This window comes from Coregonus lavaretus (assembly GCF_964263955.1).
Source record: "Coregonus lavaretus genome assembly, chromosome: 37".
Classification (NCBI taxonomy): Eukaryota; Metazoa; Chordata; class Actinopteri; order Salmoniformes; family Salmonidae; genus Coregonus; species Coregonus lavaretus.
The window spans coordinates 27,873,167-27,892,150 of NC_140024.1; the positions used below are offsets into that span (position 1 = coordinate 27,873,167).

At 47.1% G+C, this 18,984-nt stretch overlaps 1 protein-coding gene across 5 annotated transcripts in view; it reads left to right on the top strand.

Moving 5' to 3' along the window:
• The first annotated feature begins 11,027 nt into the window (after positions 1 to 11,027).
• The window catches only part of LOC311111588 (aryl hydrocarbon receptor nuclear translocator 2), an 86,019-nt gene continuing 78,062 nt past the window's right edge, over positions 11,028 to 18,984 (top strand). For 2 of the 5 annotated variants that reach the window (XM_084154353.1, XM_084154355.1), the window contains exons 1-3: positions 11,028 to 11,346; positions 14,883 to 14,997; positions 18,066 to 18,113. In XM_084154353.1, the coding sequence (XP_084010479.1) occupies positions 11,316 to 11,346; positions 14,883 to 14,997; positions 18,066 to 18,113 (194 nt within the window). In that variant the 5' untranslated portion in view covers positions 11,028 to 11,315. Of the gene's footprint in view, positions 11,347 to 14,882; positions 14,998 to 15,349; positions 15,392 to 18,065; positions 18,114 to 18,984 lie in introns of all 5 variants that reach the window. The other 3 variants (XM_084154354.1, XM_084154351.1, XM_084154352.1) reach the window with 3 other exon arrangements.

Here is an 18,984-nt window from a genome sequence, read left to right on the forward strand (position 1 = left end):
TATTAACACACAATGTCATACTGTAAATGTGACTGACCACCAATGAACATCAATATAAAATACAAATATATTGTAATGAATGTGGAAAAAATATTCAATTTTAAACTTTGCAATGGTACTACACAGAGTGTACAAAACATTAGGAACACCTTCCTAATATTGACTTGCACACCCTTTTGCCCTCAGAACAGCCTCAATTCGTCGGGGCATGGACTCTACAAGGTGTCGAAAGTGTTCCACAGGGATGCTGGCCCATCCTTCTTTAATCTGTCTCCTCCCCTTTATCTATAATGGATCATATCTATCACCTGGTCAGTCTATGTCATGGAAAGAGCAGGTATTCCTAATGTGTTGTACACTCAGTGTATGGAATGGAGAGGAAAACTTTAAATGTAATCTAGAAAGATTAGTTAGATTCTTTCTATCTCTTCTCTTCTACTCCTTTCCGTATTTTGAGATCATGATAAAAAAACTGAGCAGTTAGGTGTGCCTTTGCCTGTGTGTGTGTGTGTATTCTTCATTGGCCGTACATTACCTCTGCCAGAAGCAGGTGATAAACTAATGGGGGCTGTATTAATTAATGATACAGGCACAGAGCTGCAGACACTCTTACAACAGGTTCATTCAAACTAGGAAAGCATTAGGATATTTCACACAGTTGTGGTCAACATTTACTAAGGCTGCAACAGCTACACTATATTACAGTAGTTTTAAACATGAGTAGGCCTTTAAATATTAAACAAAATAATCCAAACGGTTTGGCCTACAAAACTGAAAAATATGACTCTCACGGACACGATGGTGCTCTCCGTTTTGCTCTACGACCCCCACAAACGTCATGGGACTCGTCTGAAGTCGGTACCAACTTCTGGTAGCGTCGGAACAGTTTGGCGGTCAAACTATGTCCCCTCTATGGAAAGGTGAGAATCCCATGAACACGTACAGTACATATCAGTTGTTCTGCTCTAGGACGCCCACAAGCCTTACAAGCCTTGTCTAAAGGTAGCGCGGTACCAGTTTAAAAAAGGAATGGAAGTACATGTATATTGAATTAGTTTGTGCCTAAAAAAAGGGTTAAATATGTCAACAACAAAAAAAAAGAATCCTGATCTTTTTTTATATCTCTCAGATATAGGACAGACACTTCAAAACAAACTTCCTTTTGATATATGTATCTGTTAATATTTTTATTTTGAAAAAAAGTTATACCTAAAGGGGTCCTAAAATTCAAAATCAAATAGCTAAATTATCCTTGGTATGACCATCTTAAAACAATTCCATATGTTAGCTTAGTAGAACTCCCCTGGTTTAGACTCTTGGGGGTTACGTTTGAAATGGAAATAGGCCTACAATTAACAAATCCTCCTTTGACACAATCAATATAATGGTCACAGATACCATCTGTACATACATGTAGTTTGAAATGATTGGTGTAACACAGTAACTATGTGTAACTCACGTGAAACAGAACATCTCCTTCCTCGATTAGGCCTACAGATAGGCCTACCTGAAACCTACACCCAAAGTTATCTTCCTTTTTTATCTTTTGGAGGAAAGTTTTGAGAATGACACAAGTATTGGTATTGTATTGGTCTTCACAAAGTTTGCTGCTTCAGTGTTTTTAGATATTTTGGTCAGATGTTACTATGGTATACTGAAGTATAATTACAAGCATTCCATAAGTGTCAAAGGCTTTTATTGACAATTACATTAAGTTTATGCAAAGAGTCAATATTTGCAGTGTTGACCCTTCTTTTTCAAGACCTCTGCAATCCACCCTGGCATGCTGTCAATTAACTTCTGGGCCACATCCTGAGATCTTGCATAATCAATGCTTGGAGTTTGTCAGAATTTGTGGGTTTTTGTTTGTCCACCCGCCTCTTGAGGATTGACCACAAGCTCTCAATGGGATTAAGGTCTGGGGAGTTTCCTGGCTATGGACCCAAAATGTCGATGTTTTGTTCCCCGAGCCACTTAGTTATCACTTTTGCCTTATGGCAAGGTGCTCCATCATGCTGGAAAAGGCATTGTTCGTCACCAAACTGTTCTTGGATGGTTGGGAGAAGTTGCTCTCGGAGGATGTGTTGGTACCATTCTTTATTCATGGCTGTGTTCTTAGGCAAAATTGTGAGTGAGCCCTGACACAGGACTGATGGTAGTGCTCACCTTGTCTTCTCCGGACAAGCTTTTTTCCGGATGCCCCAAACAATCGGAAAGGGGATTCATCAGAGAAAATGACTTTACCCCAGTCCTCAGCAGTCCAATCCCTGTACCTTATTGCAGAATATCAGTCTGTCCCTGATGTTCTTCCTGGAGAGAAGTGGCTTCCTCGCTGCCCTTCTTGACACCAGGCCATCCTCCAAAAGTCTTCGCCTCACTGTGCGTGCAGATGCACTCACTCCTGCCTGCTGCCATTCCTGAGCAAGCTCTGCACTGGTGGTGCCCCGATCCCGCAGCTGAATCAACTTTAGGAGACGGTCCTGGCGCTTGCTGGACATTCTTGGGCGCCCTGAAGCCTTCTTCACAACAATTGAACCTCTCTCCTTGAAGTTCTTGATGATCCGATAAATGGTTGATTTAGGTGCAATCTTACTAGCAGCAATATCCTTGCCTGTGAAGCCCTTTTTGTGCAAAGCAATGATGACGGCACGTGTTTCCTTGCAGGTAACCATGGTTAACAGAGGAAGAACAATGATTTCAAGCACCACCCTCCTTTTAAAGCTTCCAGTGCTTTGAGAGACTAGTCAAGGATCATATCACCTCTACCTTACCTGTCACCCTATACCCACTTTAATTTGCTTACCGCCCCAATAGATCCACAGACGATGCAAATCGCCATCACACTGCACACTGCCCTATTCCATCTGGACAAGGGGAATACCTATGTAAGAATGCTGTTCATTGACTATAGCTCAGCATTCAACACCATAGTACCCTCCAAGCTCATCATTAAGCTCGAGGCCCTGGGTCTGAACCCCGCCCTGTGCAACTGGGTCCTGGACTTCCTGACGGGCCGCCCCCAGGTGGTGAAGGTAGGAAACAACATCTCCACTTCGCTGATCCTCAACACTGGGGCCCCACAAGGGTGCGTGCTCAGCCCCCTCCTGTACTCCCTGTTCACCCATGACTGCGTGGCCAAGCATGCATCCAACTCAATCATCAAGTTTGCAGACAACACAACAGTAGTAGGCTTGATTACCAACAATGACGAGACCGCCTACAGGGAGGGGGTGAGGGCTCTGGGAGTGTGGTGCCAGGAAAATAACCTCTCACTCAACATCAACAAAACAAAGGAGATGATCGTGGACTTCAGGAAATAGCAGAGGGTGCACCCCCCTATCCACATCGACAGGACCGCAGTGGAGAAGGTGGAAAGCTTCAAGTTCCTTGGCGTACACATCACCGATAAACTGAAATGGTCCACCCACGCAGACAGTGTAGTGAAGAAGGCGCAACAGAGCCTCTTCAACCTCAGGAGGCTGAAGAAATTCGGCTTAGCACCTAAAACCCTCACAAACTTTTACAGATGCACAATTGAGAGCATCCTGTCGGGCTGTATCACCGCCTGGTACGGCAACTGCACCACCCACAACCGCAGGGCTCTCCAGAGGGTGGTGCGGTCTGCTGAATGCAACTACCCGCCCTCCAAGACACATACAACACTCGATGTCACAGGAAGGCCAAAAAGATCATCAAGGACATCAACCACCAGAGCCACTGCCTGTTCACCCCGCTATCATCCAGAAGGCGAGGTCAGTACAGATGCATCAAAGCTGGGACCAAGAGAATGAAAAACTGCTTCTATCTCAAGGCTATCAGACTGTTAAATAGCCATCACTAGCACATTAGAGGCTGCTGCTGCCTATTGAAATCACTGGCCACTTTAAGAAATGGAACACTAGTCACTTTAATAATGTTTACATATCTTGCACTACTCATATATGTATATATTGCATTCTATAATATTCTACTGTATCTTAGTCCATGGCGCTCTGTCATTGCTTGTCCATATATGTATATATTCTTAAATCCCATTCCTTACTAGTTTTGTGTGTATTGGGTATATGTTGTGAAATTGTTAGATATTACTGCACTGTCGGAGCTAGAAGCACAAGCATTTCAATACACCCGCTATAACATCTGCTAAACACGTGTATGTGACAAATACAATTTTATTTGATTTGAGTCTGTTATTCTAACTCAAACAGCATGACAGAGTGATCTCCAGCCTTATCCTCATCAACACTCTCACCTGTGTTAACGAGAGAATCACTGACATGATGTCAGCTGGTCCTTTTGTGGCAGGGCTGAAATGCAGTGGAAATGTTTTTGGGGGATTAAGTTCATTTTCATGGCAAAGAGGGACTTTGCAATGAATTGCAATTAATCTGATCACTCTTCATAACATTCTGGAGTATATGCAAATTTCCATCATAAAAACTGAGGCAGCAGACTTTGTGAAAATTAATATTTGTGTCATTCTCAAAACTTTTGACCACGACTGTACTTTCCGCTGTCGTCAGCTGTGTTGCATTTTGCACATCAAATTGCAAGCATAACCCTATTGACAAAATGAAAACATACATTGAAAAACAAAAGCGAACATTGTGAGTGAAATCAGGATGGGTGGAATCTTGAGAACGGCCTAGATTTTAGATCACCTATTCCCAGAATCTTGCTGGTTTGTGCAGATTCTGAAAGAATACCCTGTGGATTCATCAAGTTAAAATGATCTGTGACATTGGAAGTCATGTCCTCTATGCATCTCAAGTGGATTGATCTTCACATCAAACACATGTAGCTAGTTCTCATTTCCATCTCCTAGTTTGACAATGATAAAATGGTGAAAAAGCATAAGATCTTTTACAAATGCTGTTGAGGCACCATATATATATATATATATATATATATTTTTTTTATATATGTTTACAAAGCAAACATTTGGCCTATTTGGGATTCAATTTTAGCCTACTTGGTTTGGCTGTTCTATTATATTCTATATGAATGATAGGACCACGATTCAAGAAGTAAATACTGGCAAAGTATTGTAGCGACCCGCACAGACAGCTGTGTGTTGTGTGTTAGGCTAGTAGATGGTTGTGTTGTACCTACCAGTACCCAGTGTTCGCGGGGTCCGACATGTCAATCAACCTGCTATCTGCCAATCACGGGAATGCCTGGAATGTTCTGATGCCGGGCATCCTGGCGGTTGGCGGAGTGGCGTGGAGGGGGGTTGGGCAGGGGGATGGAGCATTGGAAGTTAAGACCATGTTTAGCTTTTGTTCTCTCTCTTTACGTCTGGGCTTCACAAGAGAAGGTCACGATTGGCTTGTGGGTTATCTTTCATTTATTTGGCGTGGGCTACGGCCAAACAGTAGCCTGTGTAAAGTTGGTTTAATAAACCGTCCATTCGTAAACTCAAGCCTCTGTCTGGACAGTTGTTCTTTTATGATCTAGTCAGGTCATTACATTGGTGTCAGAAGTAAAAACGTTGATAAAAGTTAGCCAGCTAGCTAGCTGACTTCTGTGGCTAGCTACCGTAGGTGAGAACGGGGGTTGAAGATGCTTCGAGGGAATCCGAAAGTGAAGGTGGAGGTAGGGGACGATTATGGCCAAGGAGGTGCGTGTGCATGGACGTCGGGGGTTCTGGCTGAGGAGATCGCCAGGGCATCGGAGCCCAGAGGCCGCTTGAGGGAGGACGTTAGAGTGATGGCGGCTGAAGCGGGCATGAGTGCTTCGTCGACTGTGTTTCGCGCGGATTCTGGTGGGCGGACCGAAGGGGTGACGTCGACGTGGTGGGACGAGGAATCTGGGGCTCAGGATGTAAACAAACATGGCGGCGCCCAGTTCCCGGCTGCGTCCGTATCCGTTAAGACCCCGAAGTATTCCGGTAAGGCGGATTGGGAAGCTTTTCATGCTCAGTTTGAACTGTTAGCTCATTTTAGGGGGTGGTCGGATGAAGATAGGGCACTGCAGTTGGCTTTATGCCTCACGGATGAAGCTCTGGCCTGTTTGATATTGATTAGCCCCGAGGACAGACGTGATTATGGTGCTTTAGTGGGAGCACTGAGGAGGCGCTATGGACAGTGTGTACAGCCCGGGCTACTGCGCTCCGAACTGAGTAATAGACGCAGGCAGCCTGGAGAGCCTCTACGGGTGCTAGCTAATGACATTGAGAGCCTCTCTCGGCGGGCATATGCTCACATGCCCCCCTCCGTGCAGAGCGAGCTAGCACGGGACCAGTTCATACAGGCGCTCTCTCCTACGGAGCTGCGCATACAGACCCAGCTGGCTCATCCTGAGTCATTGCAGGTAGCCTTGGAGATGGCTTTGGAGAGGGAGCTGGTGTGGGCTGGGGCTTCAGCTGGGGCTTTGGTGGGGGTGCAGGGAGACAGACCCTCTGTGCGAGCTGGGGGGCAGAGCAGCCCGGAGCCGGAAAAGCCTGCATGGGTGGCTGAAATGACAGAACTCATTCGTGCTGTGTCGCTACAGGCGGCACGAAACACACGCCCTGGTCCCAGGGTCTGCTGGGGTTGTGGCCAGCCAGGCCATCTGCGCCGAGATTGCCCCATGTCCCCCAGAGCTCAGGGAAACGGCTCGGGGTCCGCATAGACCGGGTAGTGCGGACCCCTGGCTTTCTATCCCAACCACCATCTTCTTCAGGAGGAGCCCACCGGCACAGACGGGGAAGCAAGGCTCCACTTCCCCCAGAAGCAGACGAGGGCAAGCGGATGGAGCCTGTTGTTGTGGTGGGCCGGACCTGTGTTGGGGACTTTTGTCATGTCCCTGTCACTGTGGAGGGGGTGCCCTGCTCCGCCCTGGTGGACACTGGGTCCACAGTAACCCTGGTGAGGCCAGATATTGTGCCAGGTTGGACTCAGTGTGAGCCTACAACTGTGCAGCTCCGCACAGTCACAGGTGAGCTGGCACCCATGAAAGGGAAGGGAATAATGACTCTGACAGTAGGGGGCAGGACTGTGCGTCATCCTGTGTGGGTGGCGGCTGTGCAGGACCCTTGTATCCTGGGGTTGGACTTTCTTAGGAGCACAGGCTGCCAGTTAGACCTAAATAGGGGCACACTGAGCTTCCAGGGAGGGCCGGAGGTCACCATGGCCCCTAATGTCACATTCACTCAACCCAACAAACCCTTTACTCCAACAGTTAAAGCAGCAGAGACTCATGGCTGCCCCCCCTCCCCCACATCTGGGTGTGACTTTTCCCCAGCCCCCCTGTCACCTACGGCGTTGTGTTACATTCCCCCAGCTACCTCCACGACACAGCCCTCTGTGAGCCCGGGCCGCGCCCCCCCAGCCCAGCTACCCCAGATGGGAGGGGAGAGGACACTGTCTGCAGTGAGGGAGATATGGGGGAGGAACTGTGTTGGTCTTGACCCCGAGCAGCAGGAACGATTGAGGCAGTTGCTGTTTGAATTCAGAGACAGCTTTGCGCTGAGTGAGGAAGAGGTGGGTCAGACTCATCTGGTGCAGCATGAGATCGACACAGGTGATGCTCGACCTATCAAGATGCGTCCCCGCCGTATCCCGCTGGCACGCCAGGAGGCGGTAGACAAGGCTGTGTTGGAGATGCAGCGGGCAGACTTCATTGAGCCCTCAGACAGCCCCTGGGCGGCGCCAGTCGTCATGGTTCCGAAGATGGGGGCAAGCTGAGGTTCTGTGCGGACTACAGGCGGTTGAATGAGGTAACCAGGAAGGACTCATACCCCATACCACGTATCGATGAGTCGCTGGACCTGGTTAGGGGGTCCTCCTGGTTCTCCTCACTAGACCTCCGCAGTGGCTACTGGCAGGTGCCCCTCTCCCCAGAGGCCAGAGCCAAAACTGTGTTCTCCACTAACAGAGGACACTGGCAGTTCAAGGTCCTGTGCTTTGGCCTGTGCAACGCTCCAGCTACTTTTGAGCGTTTGATGGACAGGGTGCTGGATGGCATCCCCCGACAGCAGTGTCTGGTATACCTCGATGACATCCTGGCCCATGGCAGCTCCTTCCAGTCAGCCCTGGGGGCGCTACGGTGTGTGCTGGAGAGGGTGGCTGCCGCAGGTCTGAAGCTCCACCCCGAGAGGTGCCACTTCATGAGGAGAGAGGTGTCCTTCTTGGGCCACCGAGTGGGGAAGGAGGGGATCAGCACCATGGAGGACAAGGTAGCGGCTGTCAGAGACTGGCCCACCCCCACCGACCAGCGTCAGCTGAAGAGCTTCCTGGGCCTGGCCTCGTACTACAGGAGGTTTGTACGGGGCTTCTCAAGCGTTGCTGCTCCACTGAACCGCCTGCTGCCGAAGGACAAGGCTTTCACTTGGACAGTGGAGTGTGAGGAGGCGTTCAACACCCTCAAACGTGCACTGATCGAGGCCCCCGTGCTCGCCCCCCCTGACCTCACATTGCCCTTTATCCTGGACACAGACGCGAGCAATGTGGGCATGGGTGGGGTGCTGGCCCAGGTGGGGCCAGAGGGGGAGAGAGCGGTGGCGTACTTCAGCAAAACATTTGACAAACATGAGCGCCGCTACTGTGTCACCCGGCGGGAGCTCTTGGCTGTTGTGGCTTCCGTCAAACACTTCAAGTACTACCTGGGTGGTCTGCCCTTTACTGTAAGGACTGACCACTCTGCTCTCCAGTGGCTCATGTCTTTCAGAGAGCCAGAGGGGCAGGTGGCACGCTGGTTGGAGGAGCTTCAGCCGTATGACTTCACGGTGGTGCACAGGGCAGGGGCACGCCACTCCAACGCCGACGCCATGTCCCGTCGTCCCTGTACTGCAGACGGCTGCCGCCACTGTGAACGGAGAGAGGGACGGGAGAGAGAGCTGTGTGCAGAGGAGGGGGTCTGTGCCACAGTGTGTCGGGCGAGCGGGCCTGTCTGCTGTGAGCTGCAGACTGTCGACGTGGCTGAATGGGGGCAGCAGCAGGGACGGGACACAGACCTACAGCCAGTGCTACAGTGGGTAGAGGCGCAGGTGAGGCCACCATGGGAAGAGGTGACAGCGCTCTCACTCGCGACCAAAGGGTTGTGGTCAAAGTTTGAGCGACTGCGGCTGGCTGATGGCGTGTTACAGCGGGCATGGAAGGAGTCAGCTACGGGGGAGGAGAGGTGGCAAGTGTCCCAAAAGCTTTGCGGGAGGCTGTGCTCCAGAGTACTCATGGGGGGGTGGGGACTGGACACTTTGGGGTCACAAAAACACTGCGCCGCCTCCGTCAGGGCTTTTACTGGGGGCAGCACAAGAGGGATGTGGAAGACTTTTGCCGCCGCTGTGAAACTGCACAGCGAGAAAGGGCCCCCCAGGCCGCTCTCATGCTCAGCTCCAACAGTTCCCAGTGGGGGCTCCCATGGAGAGGGTGGGAGTGGATGTAGTTGGGCCGTTCCCCACCACAGACAGTGGAAACCGCTGGGTGCTCACGGCCATGGACTATTTTACAAAATGGCCCGAGGCCTATGCTCTGCCTGACCAGGAGGCAGAGACCATCGTCGACGCCCTGACAGCGGGGATGTTCAGCAGGTTTGGAGCTGCAGAGTCCATCCACAGCGACCAAGGCAGAAACTTTGAGTCCCGTGTGTTCGCCACCATGTGTGAGAGGCTGGGTATGCACAAGACCCGCACTACTCCTCTCCATCCTCAAAGTGATGGCCTTGTGGAGCGCTTCAACAAAATGCTTGGACAGCAGCTGGCCATCGTCTCTTCCAAACACCAGCGTGACTGGGACAAGCACCTGCCTATGGTCCTCATGGCATGCCGCTCCGCTGTCCAAGACTCCACCTCCTGCACACCTGCCCTCCTCATGCTGGGGAGAGAGATCCGTACCCCTGCGGAGATGGCGTTTGGTCGGCCCCTGGATAGCCCTCATGTTTCCCCGGGGCCGGAGTATGCCCGGAGACTCCAGGACCGCCTGGAGACAGCCCACACCTTCGCCAGAGAGCAGCTGCTGAATGCAGGTGTGAGGCAGAAGAGGAACTATGACGTGCACACCCGGGGAAGGCACTTTGTGGCTGGGGAGCTGGTCTGGGTCTACAGCCCGCTAAGGAAAAAAGGCAGATGCCCCAAGTTGGACAGTCACTGGGTGGGACCCTGCAGTGTCCTGGAGAGGGTAGGGGAGGTTGTTTACCGGGTGCAGCTTCCTCCCAGGGGGAGAAAGGTGACACTGCACCGGGACAGGTTAGCCCCATATAGAGGGGCCTCTTCTCCCCAAACCCCAGGAACCCCCACAATTCCCCTCTCTGGCAATGACATTCTCCAGGCACCCACCCCCAGGTGCCGCAGACAAGGCTCCAGACAGCCCACTCCCCCTGTGTCACCGCGTGGTTCCCCAGAGCCACGGACTGTATTACCCGTTCCCGCTTCCTTGTCCCCCATGTCCTTGCCTTCATCCCCTGGTTCCCAGAGGGGCACTCTGCGGCCATCACAGCCACGCAGGCAAAGGAGACCTCCGGGTCGCTTCAGAGACTTTGTTTGTTCCCTCGGGGACGAGGGACTTTGTGGTGGGGGGGCTGTGTAGCGACCCGCACAGACAGCTGTGTGTTGTGTGTTAGGCTACTAGATGGTTGTGTTGTACCTACCAGTACCCAGTGTTCGCGGGGTCCGACATGTCAATCAACCTGCTATCTGCCAATCACGGGAATGCCTGGAATGTTCTGATGCCGGGCATCCTGGCGGTTGGCAGAGTGGCGTGGAGGGGGGTTGGGCAGGGGGATGGAGCATTGGAGGTTAAGACCATGTTTAGCTTTTGTTCTCTCTCTTTACGTCTGGGCTTCACAAGAGAAGGTCACGATTGGCTTGTGGGTTATCTTTCATTTATTTGGCGTGGGCTACGGCCAAACAGTAGCCTGTGTAAAGTTGGTTTAATAAACCGTCCATTCGTAAACTCAAGCCTCTGTCTGGACAGTTGTTCTTTTATGATCTAGTCAGGTCATTACAGTATGTTAGGCTACTCCATCTCACTGACATTAGCTTACTTTTCATCTTTCAAAGCTTAATTTGACTCAAAGTAAAGATATAGCCTACACATAATTCATTCAAGTGAAGTCTCGCGGTGTTTAGACTCCTTTCAGACATCTTGCATTTTTCAGTCTGAAAGAACGAATTTATTAAATACCGTTGGCTTCATCGGGCCAATCGAACCCAAAATAACAGGGCCGTTATTGTCGATATTCGTGGGTTATTTGTATTTCGACCTAATGCATGTTAGGCTATAGGTGGCTGAACCGAGAGCTTGTGTCCCAAACTCCTGAGTGGATTGTCTCTCCCCGGGCTCTCGAGCGGTATCGTGCGTCATTTTCATAGCTGCATTTTGTTTTTTCATCGAGGCAACATGGCAACTCCCGCCGCGGTCAATCCATCGGGTAAGTCGCGATTTTAACAGTGGGGTTTTAATGGTGTTAAAAACTGCGCTTTATATCTTGGAAACGCAAAATGTATTTTTGACATTTACCGAAATGGAAAGCCGAGGCGCTTAGCTCAAGACGCCAACGTCAGGATCACAGAGCTCGAGCTCTCCACAGCATCCCCTTCCCCCACTTAGCTATGGCAGCCTCAAAACACTTTCTGTACACCTATAAACGCATTTCTTCATTTTAGCGTGAACATACGACCATTATTTTCACACAAACAGCCTATGATAGGGGCAGAAGCTTTAAATGTCTTGCATTTATTATCTGCAAAATTAGATGCTGGTTGCGTGTTGGCTCCATCCAACAGGCAGCTAGCTAGCCGCTGCTAATTTACGTGCTCTGATTTCACTGAATAGTCAGTCCCCTTCACGATACAAAGGTTATTTTGCATATCCGAGCCCTTGGTTCATCGACGTTATCTCGGGCTATTTGAATCGAATCATTTCGATGTTTGTCACTGGTGACAGCGATTTGTTGGTCCCTCTCCATCGTCGGTTGATTCGATAGTCATTAGATAGATTAAATCTGCAGCTTGCTAGGTGCTAACAACACTTTTGAAGGCTGGCTTTCTTTACTCAATGTTATTTGGGGAGAAGTTAAAGTTTTTTTTTTGAATGGCCAAACTAACTAGTAGTGGCCTAGCTAGTCTATTTGCATGACCAGTAAAATAATTACCTTTATCTGCCTATTTGCCTGTTGAAAGATATAAGTTACATTTGTCTATGATTGAACTTTGATACTCAATTTGTCATGTAATGACAGTCACAAAGGAGTTACATTGTTGCTGTTATGTAGCCATTACGTTGTTACATTTTTACATTTACATTTTACATTGTTACTGAGCAAATAAATGTACACACAGCGAAACTTTTTTGTTAAATTTTTACTCTATTATGCGGAAGTACTAGGCTACAATGCTGAGGTGCAGTTATATCGCTGGCGCTCTTATTAATATAATCAATTCTGGGCAGTGATACAAGTTTGGTAGTGATATAGAAGCAAAACATTTAGAGGAAGGCAAATAATGGTTTATATACGCTTTGCTGAATTGCTGCTTGTCATCAAATATTTGTAGGCTATGGAATGTGGCCTTAGCCTTGTGTGTTGAAAAAATAATACTCTAAAAATAGGCCTAAATCTTACGTTTCCTAATGTGCATATACTCCAGTTCTATTTGCTCTGTTTAGCCTAGGCCTAATGTATTTCGTGTACACTAATGGATTATTGAAACCAACTGTTCTACTGCCAAAAACATTTAATAAGAAATTGATTTTAGATTTACTGATTTACTGTCATTTCCCATATTAACCACAACAGCAGGTCTCTCTCTCTCTCGCTCTCTCTCTCTCTCTCTCTCTCTCTCTCTCTCTCTCTCTCTCTCTCTCTCATTGGAAATGTAAATTAAGTATAATAAATAAAGAACTAGGATGTTAACAGCACCGTGGCTGCATATAGAGTTGCCATGTGAAGAGAAGCATGGAACAGAATGAACTGATTATTATTACCTTTCTCCCGAAGAGTATGTTCGTTAACTACTTCCCACAGATCTAAAAACATTGCATTTTTTTTTTTTTTTTTAGCAAAGACCATTTTTTTGCTCATTAAACCCAAATTACAAAATGCATTAATCTCCTCCTATCCCAGTAACAAACCTATTTGTCAGGTTATTCGATAGGCTGTAATCCATGTTTGTTGTGTTATGTTGTGAGAACCAGTGATATTATGACCTCTTTGGGTGGATTGAGGAAGTATGCTGAAAGATTAGGCTACACAGGGAATGCTGGTACTAGGCATGGTGGTGCTCCTCCTAAGTAATGATAGGGGAAACCCTGGCAGTCCTCTCCAGCCCTAGCCTCCTGTAGCCAGACGCTGTGTTACTTGCTGTCCTCTCAGCCCTAGCCTCCTGTAGCCAGACGCTGTGTTCCTGGCAGTCCTCTCAGCCCTAGCCTCCTGTAGCCAGACACTGTGTTCCTGGCTGTCCTCTCCAGCCCTGTGTAGCCAGACACTGTGTTCTCACCTAGAACCACAGTACGCCATGCTACTCCAGCCCCTGTCTGGCTGCACACCTCCTGATCACTAGTTATTATGTGTGTATGAGTGTTGTGTTGTTTATATAGGTCTAGGCTAAGTGTTGTGTGGTGTTTATATAGGTCTAGGCTAAGTGTTGTGGTGTTTATATAGGTCTAGGCTAAGTATTGTGTGGTGTTTATATAGGTCTAGGCTAAGTGCTGTGTTGTTTATATAGGTCTAGGCTAAGTGTTGTGTGGTGTTTATATAGGTCTAGGCTAAGTATTGTGTGGTGTTTATATAGGTCTAGGCTAAGTGTTGTGGTGTTTATATAGGTCTAGGCTAAGTGTTGTGTGGTGTTTATATAGGTCTAGGCTAAGTGCTGTGTTGTTTATATAGGTCTAGGCTAAGTGTTGTGTGGTGTTTATATAGGTCTAGGCTAAGTATTGTGTGGTGTTTATATAGGTCTAGGCTAAGTGTTGTGGTGTTTATATAGGTCTAGGCTAAGTGTTGTGGTGTTTATATAGGTCTAGGCTAAGTGTTGTGGTGTTAGGTCTAAGCTAAGTGTTGTGGTGTTTATATAGGTCTAGGCTAAGTGTTGTGGTGTTTATATAGGTCTAGGCTAAGTGTTGTGGTGTTTATATAGGTCTAGGCTAAGTGTTGTGGTGTTTATATAGGTCTAGGCTAAGTGTTGTGGTGTTAGGTCTAAGCTAAGTGTTGTGGTGTTTATATAGGTCTAGGCTAAGTGTTGTGGTGTTTATATAGGTCTAGGCTAAGTAGTGTGTTGTTTATATAGGTCTAGGCTACTTCATGAATTAATTAATTATTTGGTTCTTTACTGGGGTCTGCATTGCAGCTGGGGGTTTTCCAAGACAGAGGGAAGGAGAGGGTAGTGGAAGAGCGGGAGAGGAGGAAGAGGAGAGGAGAGGGGGAACGCTAGCTTGTATCAAATATTAACAGAACTGCTGGCAGCACTGGGGCAGAGGAGGGGGTTTGTTTAAACTGCATTGTTGGTTAAGGGCTTGTAAGTAAGCATTTCACTGTAAGGTCTACACCTGTTGTATTCGGCGCATGTGGCAAATAAGATTTGATTTGGCCTATCCATAACGTCTGGCTGAAGGAGTGAGTGAGTGAGTAGACCAGAGAGAAGGGAGGGAGAGAGGGTGAGTTAGTAGGCCTGGGAGAAGGAAAGGCACAGAGAGAGAAATTGTGATTTGGCACGCAATGTGCTTCAGCTCACCACCCAGCACGACACAGAGCTCCATATTCAGTATTTCTGTGTCCCAAAACAGACTGGGTTTAGGCTACATTGAAAACAACTGAAAAGCCACCATGGCATGCTCTTTTGGCGGTTCAGGTACCAAATTTGGCAATGTCCACGCTTTCAGAGTAATATTAATGCTGCTGTCATACAGTCACAATGTCACACAATGTCTAATGCCATGTTCTCATGTGGTACCTTTCTCTGTCGTCTGTTCCAGAGATGGGCAGTGAGTTGCCGGGGCCAGTTACTATGCCGGGGGCGGTGGTGGGGGCAGGCCAAGTGAGGATGGGCGGAGCCATGCCTGGCCGCGGGGGCAAGAGGAGATCCGGAGGGTGAGTACTATTTTATATCTGTATTTTACCCACAAGGCTATTCCACTGGTGTTCCAGTAGTATTACACCTGTATACCAACAGTATTCCATGTTTCTCCCAAGACCAAATATCAATAGAATTGAATTAAATTGCTTAATTATTCCAATGAGCGGAACTTCAGGCACAGATAACAAAACACAGAGCAAGCACACAGGCCAATATTCCAATGTTGAATTTCAAACAAGTTTTATTAGCAGGACAGGGTAACACAATGTCAGAGATATACAATGTATGATAGTTTGACATAGTGACACCGAAAAAGTAAACATTAATCTCATATAGCTGCATGTATGATTAAAAAAACACTCTCAGGTCGAAGACAGAGGGAAAAGAAGATTACGGGAGTATTCCACGGTACGTTATCCACCGGGGCAAAATCAGGACGTATTTACCCCATGCCCTGGCATTTTGCCTATACAACAACATATCCATTATACATCTAGCCTACACAAACATGAACAAATTAAAGCAAAAGCCATCCAGGCAATATGGCAACTCGACATGACACAGGGAACACAACAGGGACCTGTCCAGGGCATCTCTTATTTACTCCTTACATTAATGTTTGTGGATAAAAACTAAAAACTGGAGACGCAACATGTCATTTCCAGTAGGAGCCTGACTAAGACAGTCAACAACAGATACTAACACAGAGTAATGATCCTCAATGTTCACTGAGATAGGCTTATGCTCAGTGGAAGCATGCTGTATGCATACTGTATTACATCAGGCATAACATTAATATTGTATTACCTCTACTATCAGACATAACCCTGCATACTGTATTACCTCCCCTATCAGACATAACCCTGCATACTGCGTTACCTCTACTATCAGACATAACCATGCATACTGCATTACCTCTACTATCAGACATAACCATGCATACTGCATTACATCTACTATCAGACATAACCCTGCATACTGCATTACCTCCCCTATCAGACATAACCATGCATACATACTGCATTACCTCCCCTATCAGACATAACCATGCATACTGCATTACCTCCCCTATCAGACATAACCATGCATACTGCATTACCTCCCCTATCAGACATGTTAGTCTGTGTAGGCTCTTTCTGTGTCCTCATGTCCTCTCTTCTCACCTCCCTCTAACTGGAGGAGAAGATCCGAGGTCCCTCCCCTGAGACCTTCTCTCCTCCAATGCGTTTTGAGAAGGAGGCAAGGAGAGAGGACGCGGGGAATCGAGGAAAGACAGTTGAGAAAGAGCCGTTGAATGTGGCAAGCCACACCACTGAGGGACTGCATGTGACAGACGGGTAGAACGACAGGCAGGCAGACAGACAGAGACAGTGATACTTAGGAATACAGAGACAGACAGAAATACTCATCAGCACTTCTACTATTATCAGAAGAATGAGTGGGAGAAAGAAGATTATTATCACAGACTATGGCATTAAGGTGACGGCTGTAATTACTGAGCACTCCACTCATAATGCCACTCCTCAGTGACTCTGTGTGTTCCTTTATACCTCTGTTATAACAATAACTGGCCCTCTATTTAACTCTACCTTGGTCTGTGATCAGGTGGGAACTCGACCGGAGGCTGAATTCAGTCAAACCTAAGAATCATTCACAATCTCAGTCATATATGCTCTATCTAATCAGTCATCAGATTACATGAAATGTACTGTTGTACATTGCTTTGACACACGTGTGCGCACACACACACACACACACAGAACAAAGCGTGTCTGTTATCAACAGATCGCTGTATCAAGACATCACAGGTCAATGCAGTAGTCAGTTAGATACAGAGAGGCGTGAGGTGAGATTGAAAAACGCCACACTGGACGAGTCATCACTATTGGCATGGCAACCTTTCAGCTACAGAGGCGGCCTCAGCGGTTTGCACTTCCCACGCTAGTACCTTTTTAATAATAACAATATATTTTATTTCTATAGTGCTGTTCATTTAAAAGGCAAACAACACAAAGTGCTTTACATTACAAAGACATAACACCTCTTGAACAGTTTGTCATTCTGACATGTTTGTCCATTCAGTGTGTTGACTCACTTGACTAAAACAGTCGTGTTAAAGTTATGATTTCTTCTTATGTTGTATCGTTTCTTGACACACTTGCTTACTATTACATGTTGTGTTAACAGCAACTTTGTAATGTACTGAAATGCTACGTAAGAAAATAATGGTGAAATGCTGCGTCAGAAAATACATATGAAATGTAGCCGTATCTTAAGGTTTTTAATACTCTTTCTGATACTCTTTAATCAAATGTGTCTCAGTGAAGTTGAGTTGTAGTGTTTTCATCATAACATGTCAACCGCAGGGCCCATGGACCCTAGTCCAAAGGTAGTGCACTATAGGGGAAAAGTGTGCTAATTGGGACTTAGTCTTAGAGTCGAGGGAAATCGATTTATTTATTTATCTGTTTGGCAGTGACGATGCATTTCACAATTTATGTGGTGCTGTTGCACCAGGGCCTTGTTCAGTGGGGGCAGGGGAGGAAATAAGCGTTCTCATTGTTCAGTAGAAGCAGGGGAGGAAATAAGTGTTCTCATTGTTCAGTAGGGGCAGGGGAGGAAATAAGCGTTCTCATTGTTCAGTAGGGGCAGGGGAGGAAATAATTGTTCTCATTGTTCAGTAGGGGCAGGGGAGGAAATAAGCGTTCTCATTGTTCAGTAGGGGCAGGGGAGGAAATAATTGTTCTCATTGTTCAGTAGGGGCAGGGGAGGAAATAAGCGTTCTCATTGTTCAGTAGGGGCAGGGGAGGAAATAAGTGTTCTCATTGTTCAGTAGGGGCAGGGGAGGAAATAAGCGTTCTCATTGTAGTAGCTCCTCTGTTTGAAAATGTTTTCTCTTTTGTGTCCACTGAATTAGAAAGTTAGAAAGAGTTGGCTGTCAAGCTAATTTCCCTCAGCAGGAAAATACAGCCATAAAACAGTGTAGCAGCACACACACACACACACGTACATACACACACACACACACACACACACACACACCCTAGACTAGATGAGTAACTGTTGTGATCTCTGATTGCAGGATGGACTTTGATGACGAGGATGGGGAAGGACCTAGTAAATTTTCAAGGTAAGAACAGTGAAAGATGGCCCACTGATATTTCCATGTACTAAGAGTCAGTCTCATTGTCGTAACAAATAACTATTTATATGAGAAGCAGTCAAGTTCTAGACTTGAAGTTGGTGTTATGATGAGTGATTATAATACAGAATTCCATATTTTGTACAATCTCTCCTTGTTGTCATCTTAGTGCTTATGGACATTCAATCACATTTACCAAACCCATTGTTTCATATTTTCAAGCGTTTTTATCATTTTTGATCAGTTTAACAACTTTTTTTGTTCCTCAAAAGCAGCTTCAGCTCTCGTTCCACCCACAGGCATTCTCTCACGTTTTGTTTTTCTCCAACGTGTGGTTTTTCCTCTATTCTGTGTTCTCTCAGATTTATCAAGAGTTCTCTGGCAGCAGTGGTCTCTCTTTTAGTGGAGTGGAGACAATGCCCTCTGCTGGCGAGAGGATAAACTACAACAGCATGTTTTATATAATGAGAAACGCACTACTTACTACCTCTACCACATTACTAAAGCTGATGAGAAGAGCCTACCAAGCAACCAGAGCATATTTACAAAAAATACCACATTGATAAATTGTGGGCTTTTGTTGCAGACATCCAGCATGTCACAGCTTATTATAAATAGTGTTCTCACACACCTTCTGAAAGTCTCTTGTCACTTTATTCCTTACCAGGCCATGGAGAGTCCCATGTTGACATGTTACTTCATTCCTTACCAGGCCATGGAGAGTCCCATGTTGACATGTTACTTCATACCTTACCAGGCCATGGAGAGTCCCATTTTGACATGTTACTCCATACCTTACCAGGCCATGGGAAGTCCCATGTTGACTTGTTACTCCATACCTTACCAGGCCATGGGGAGT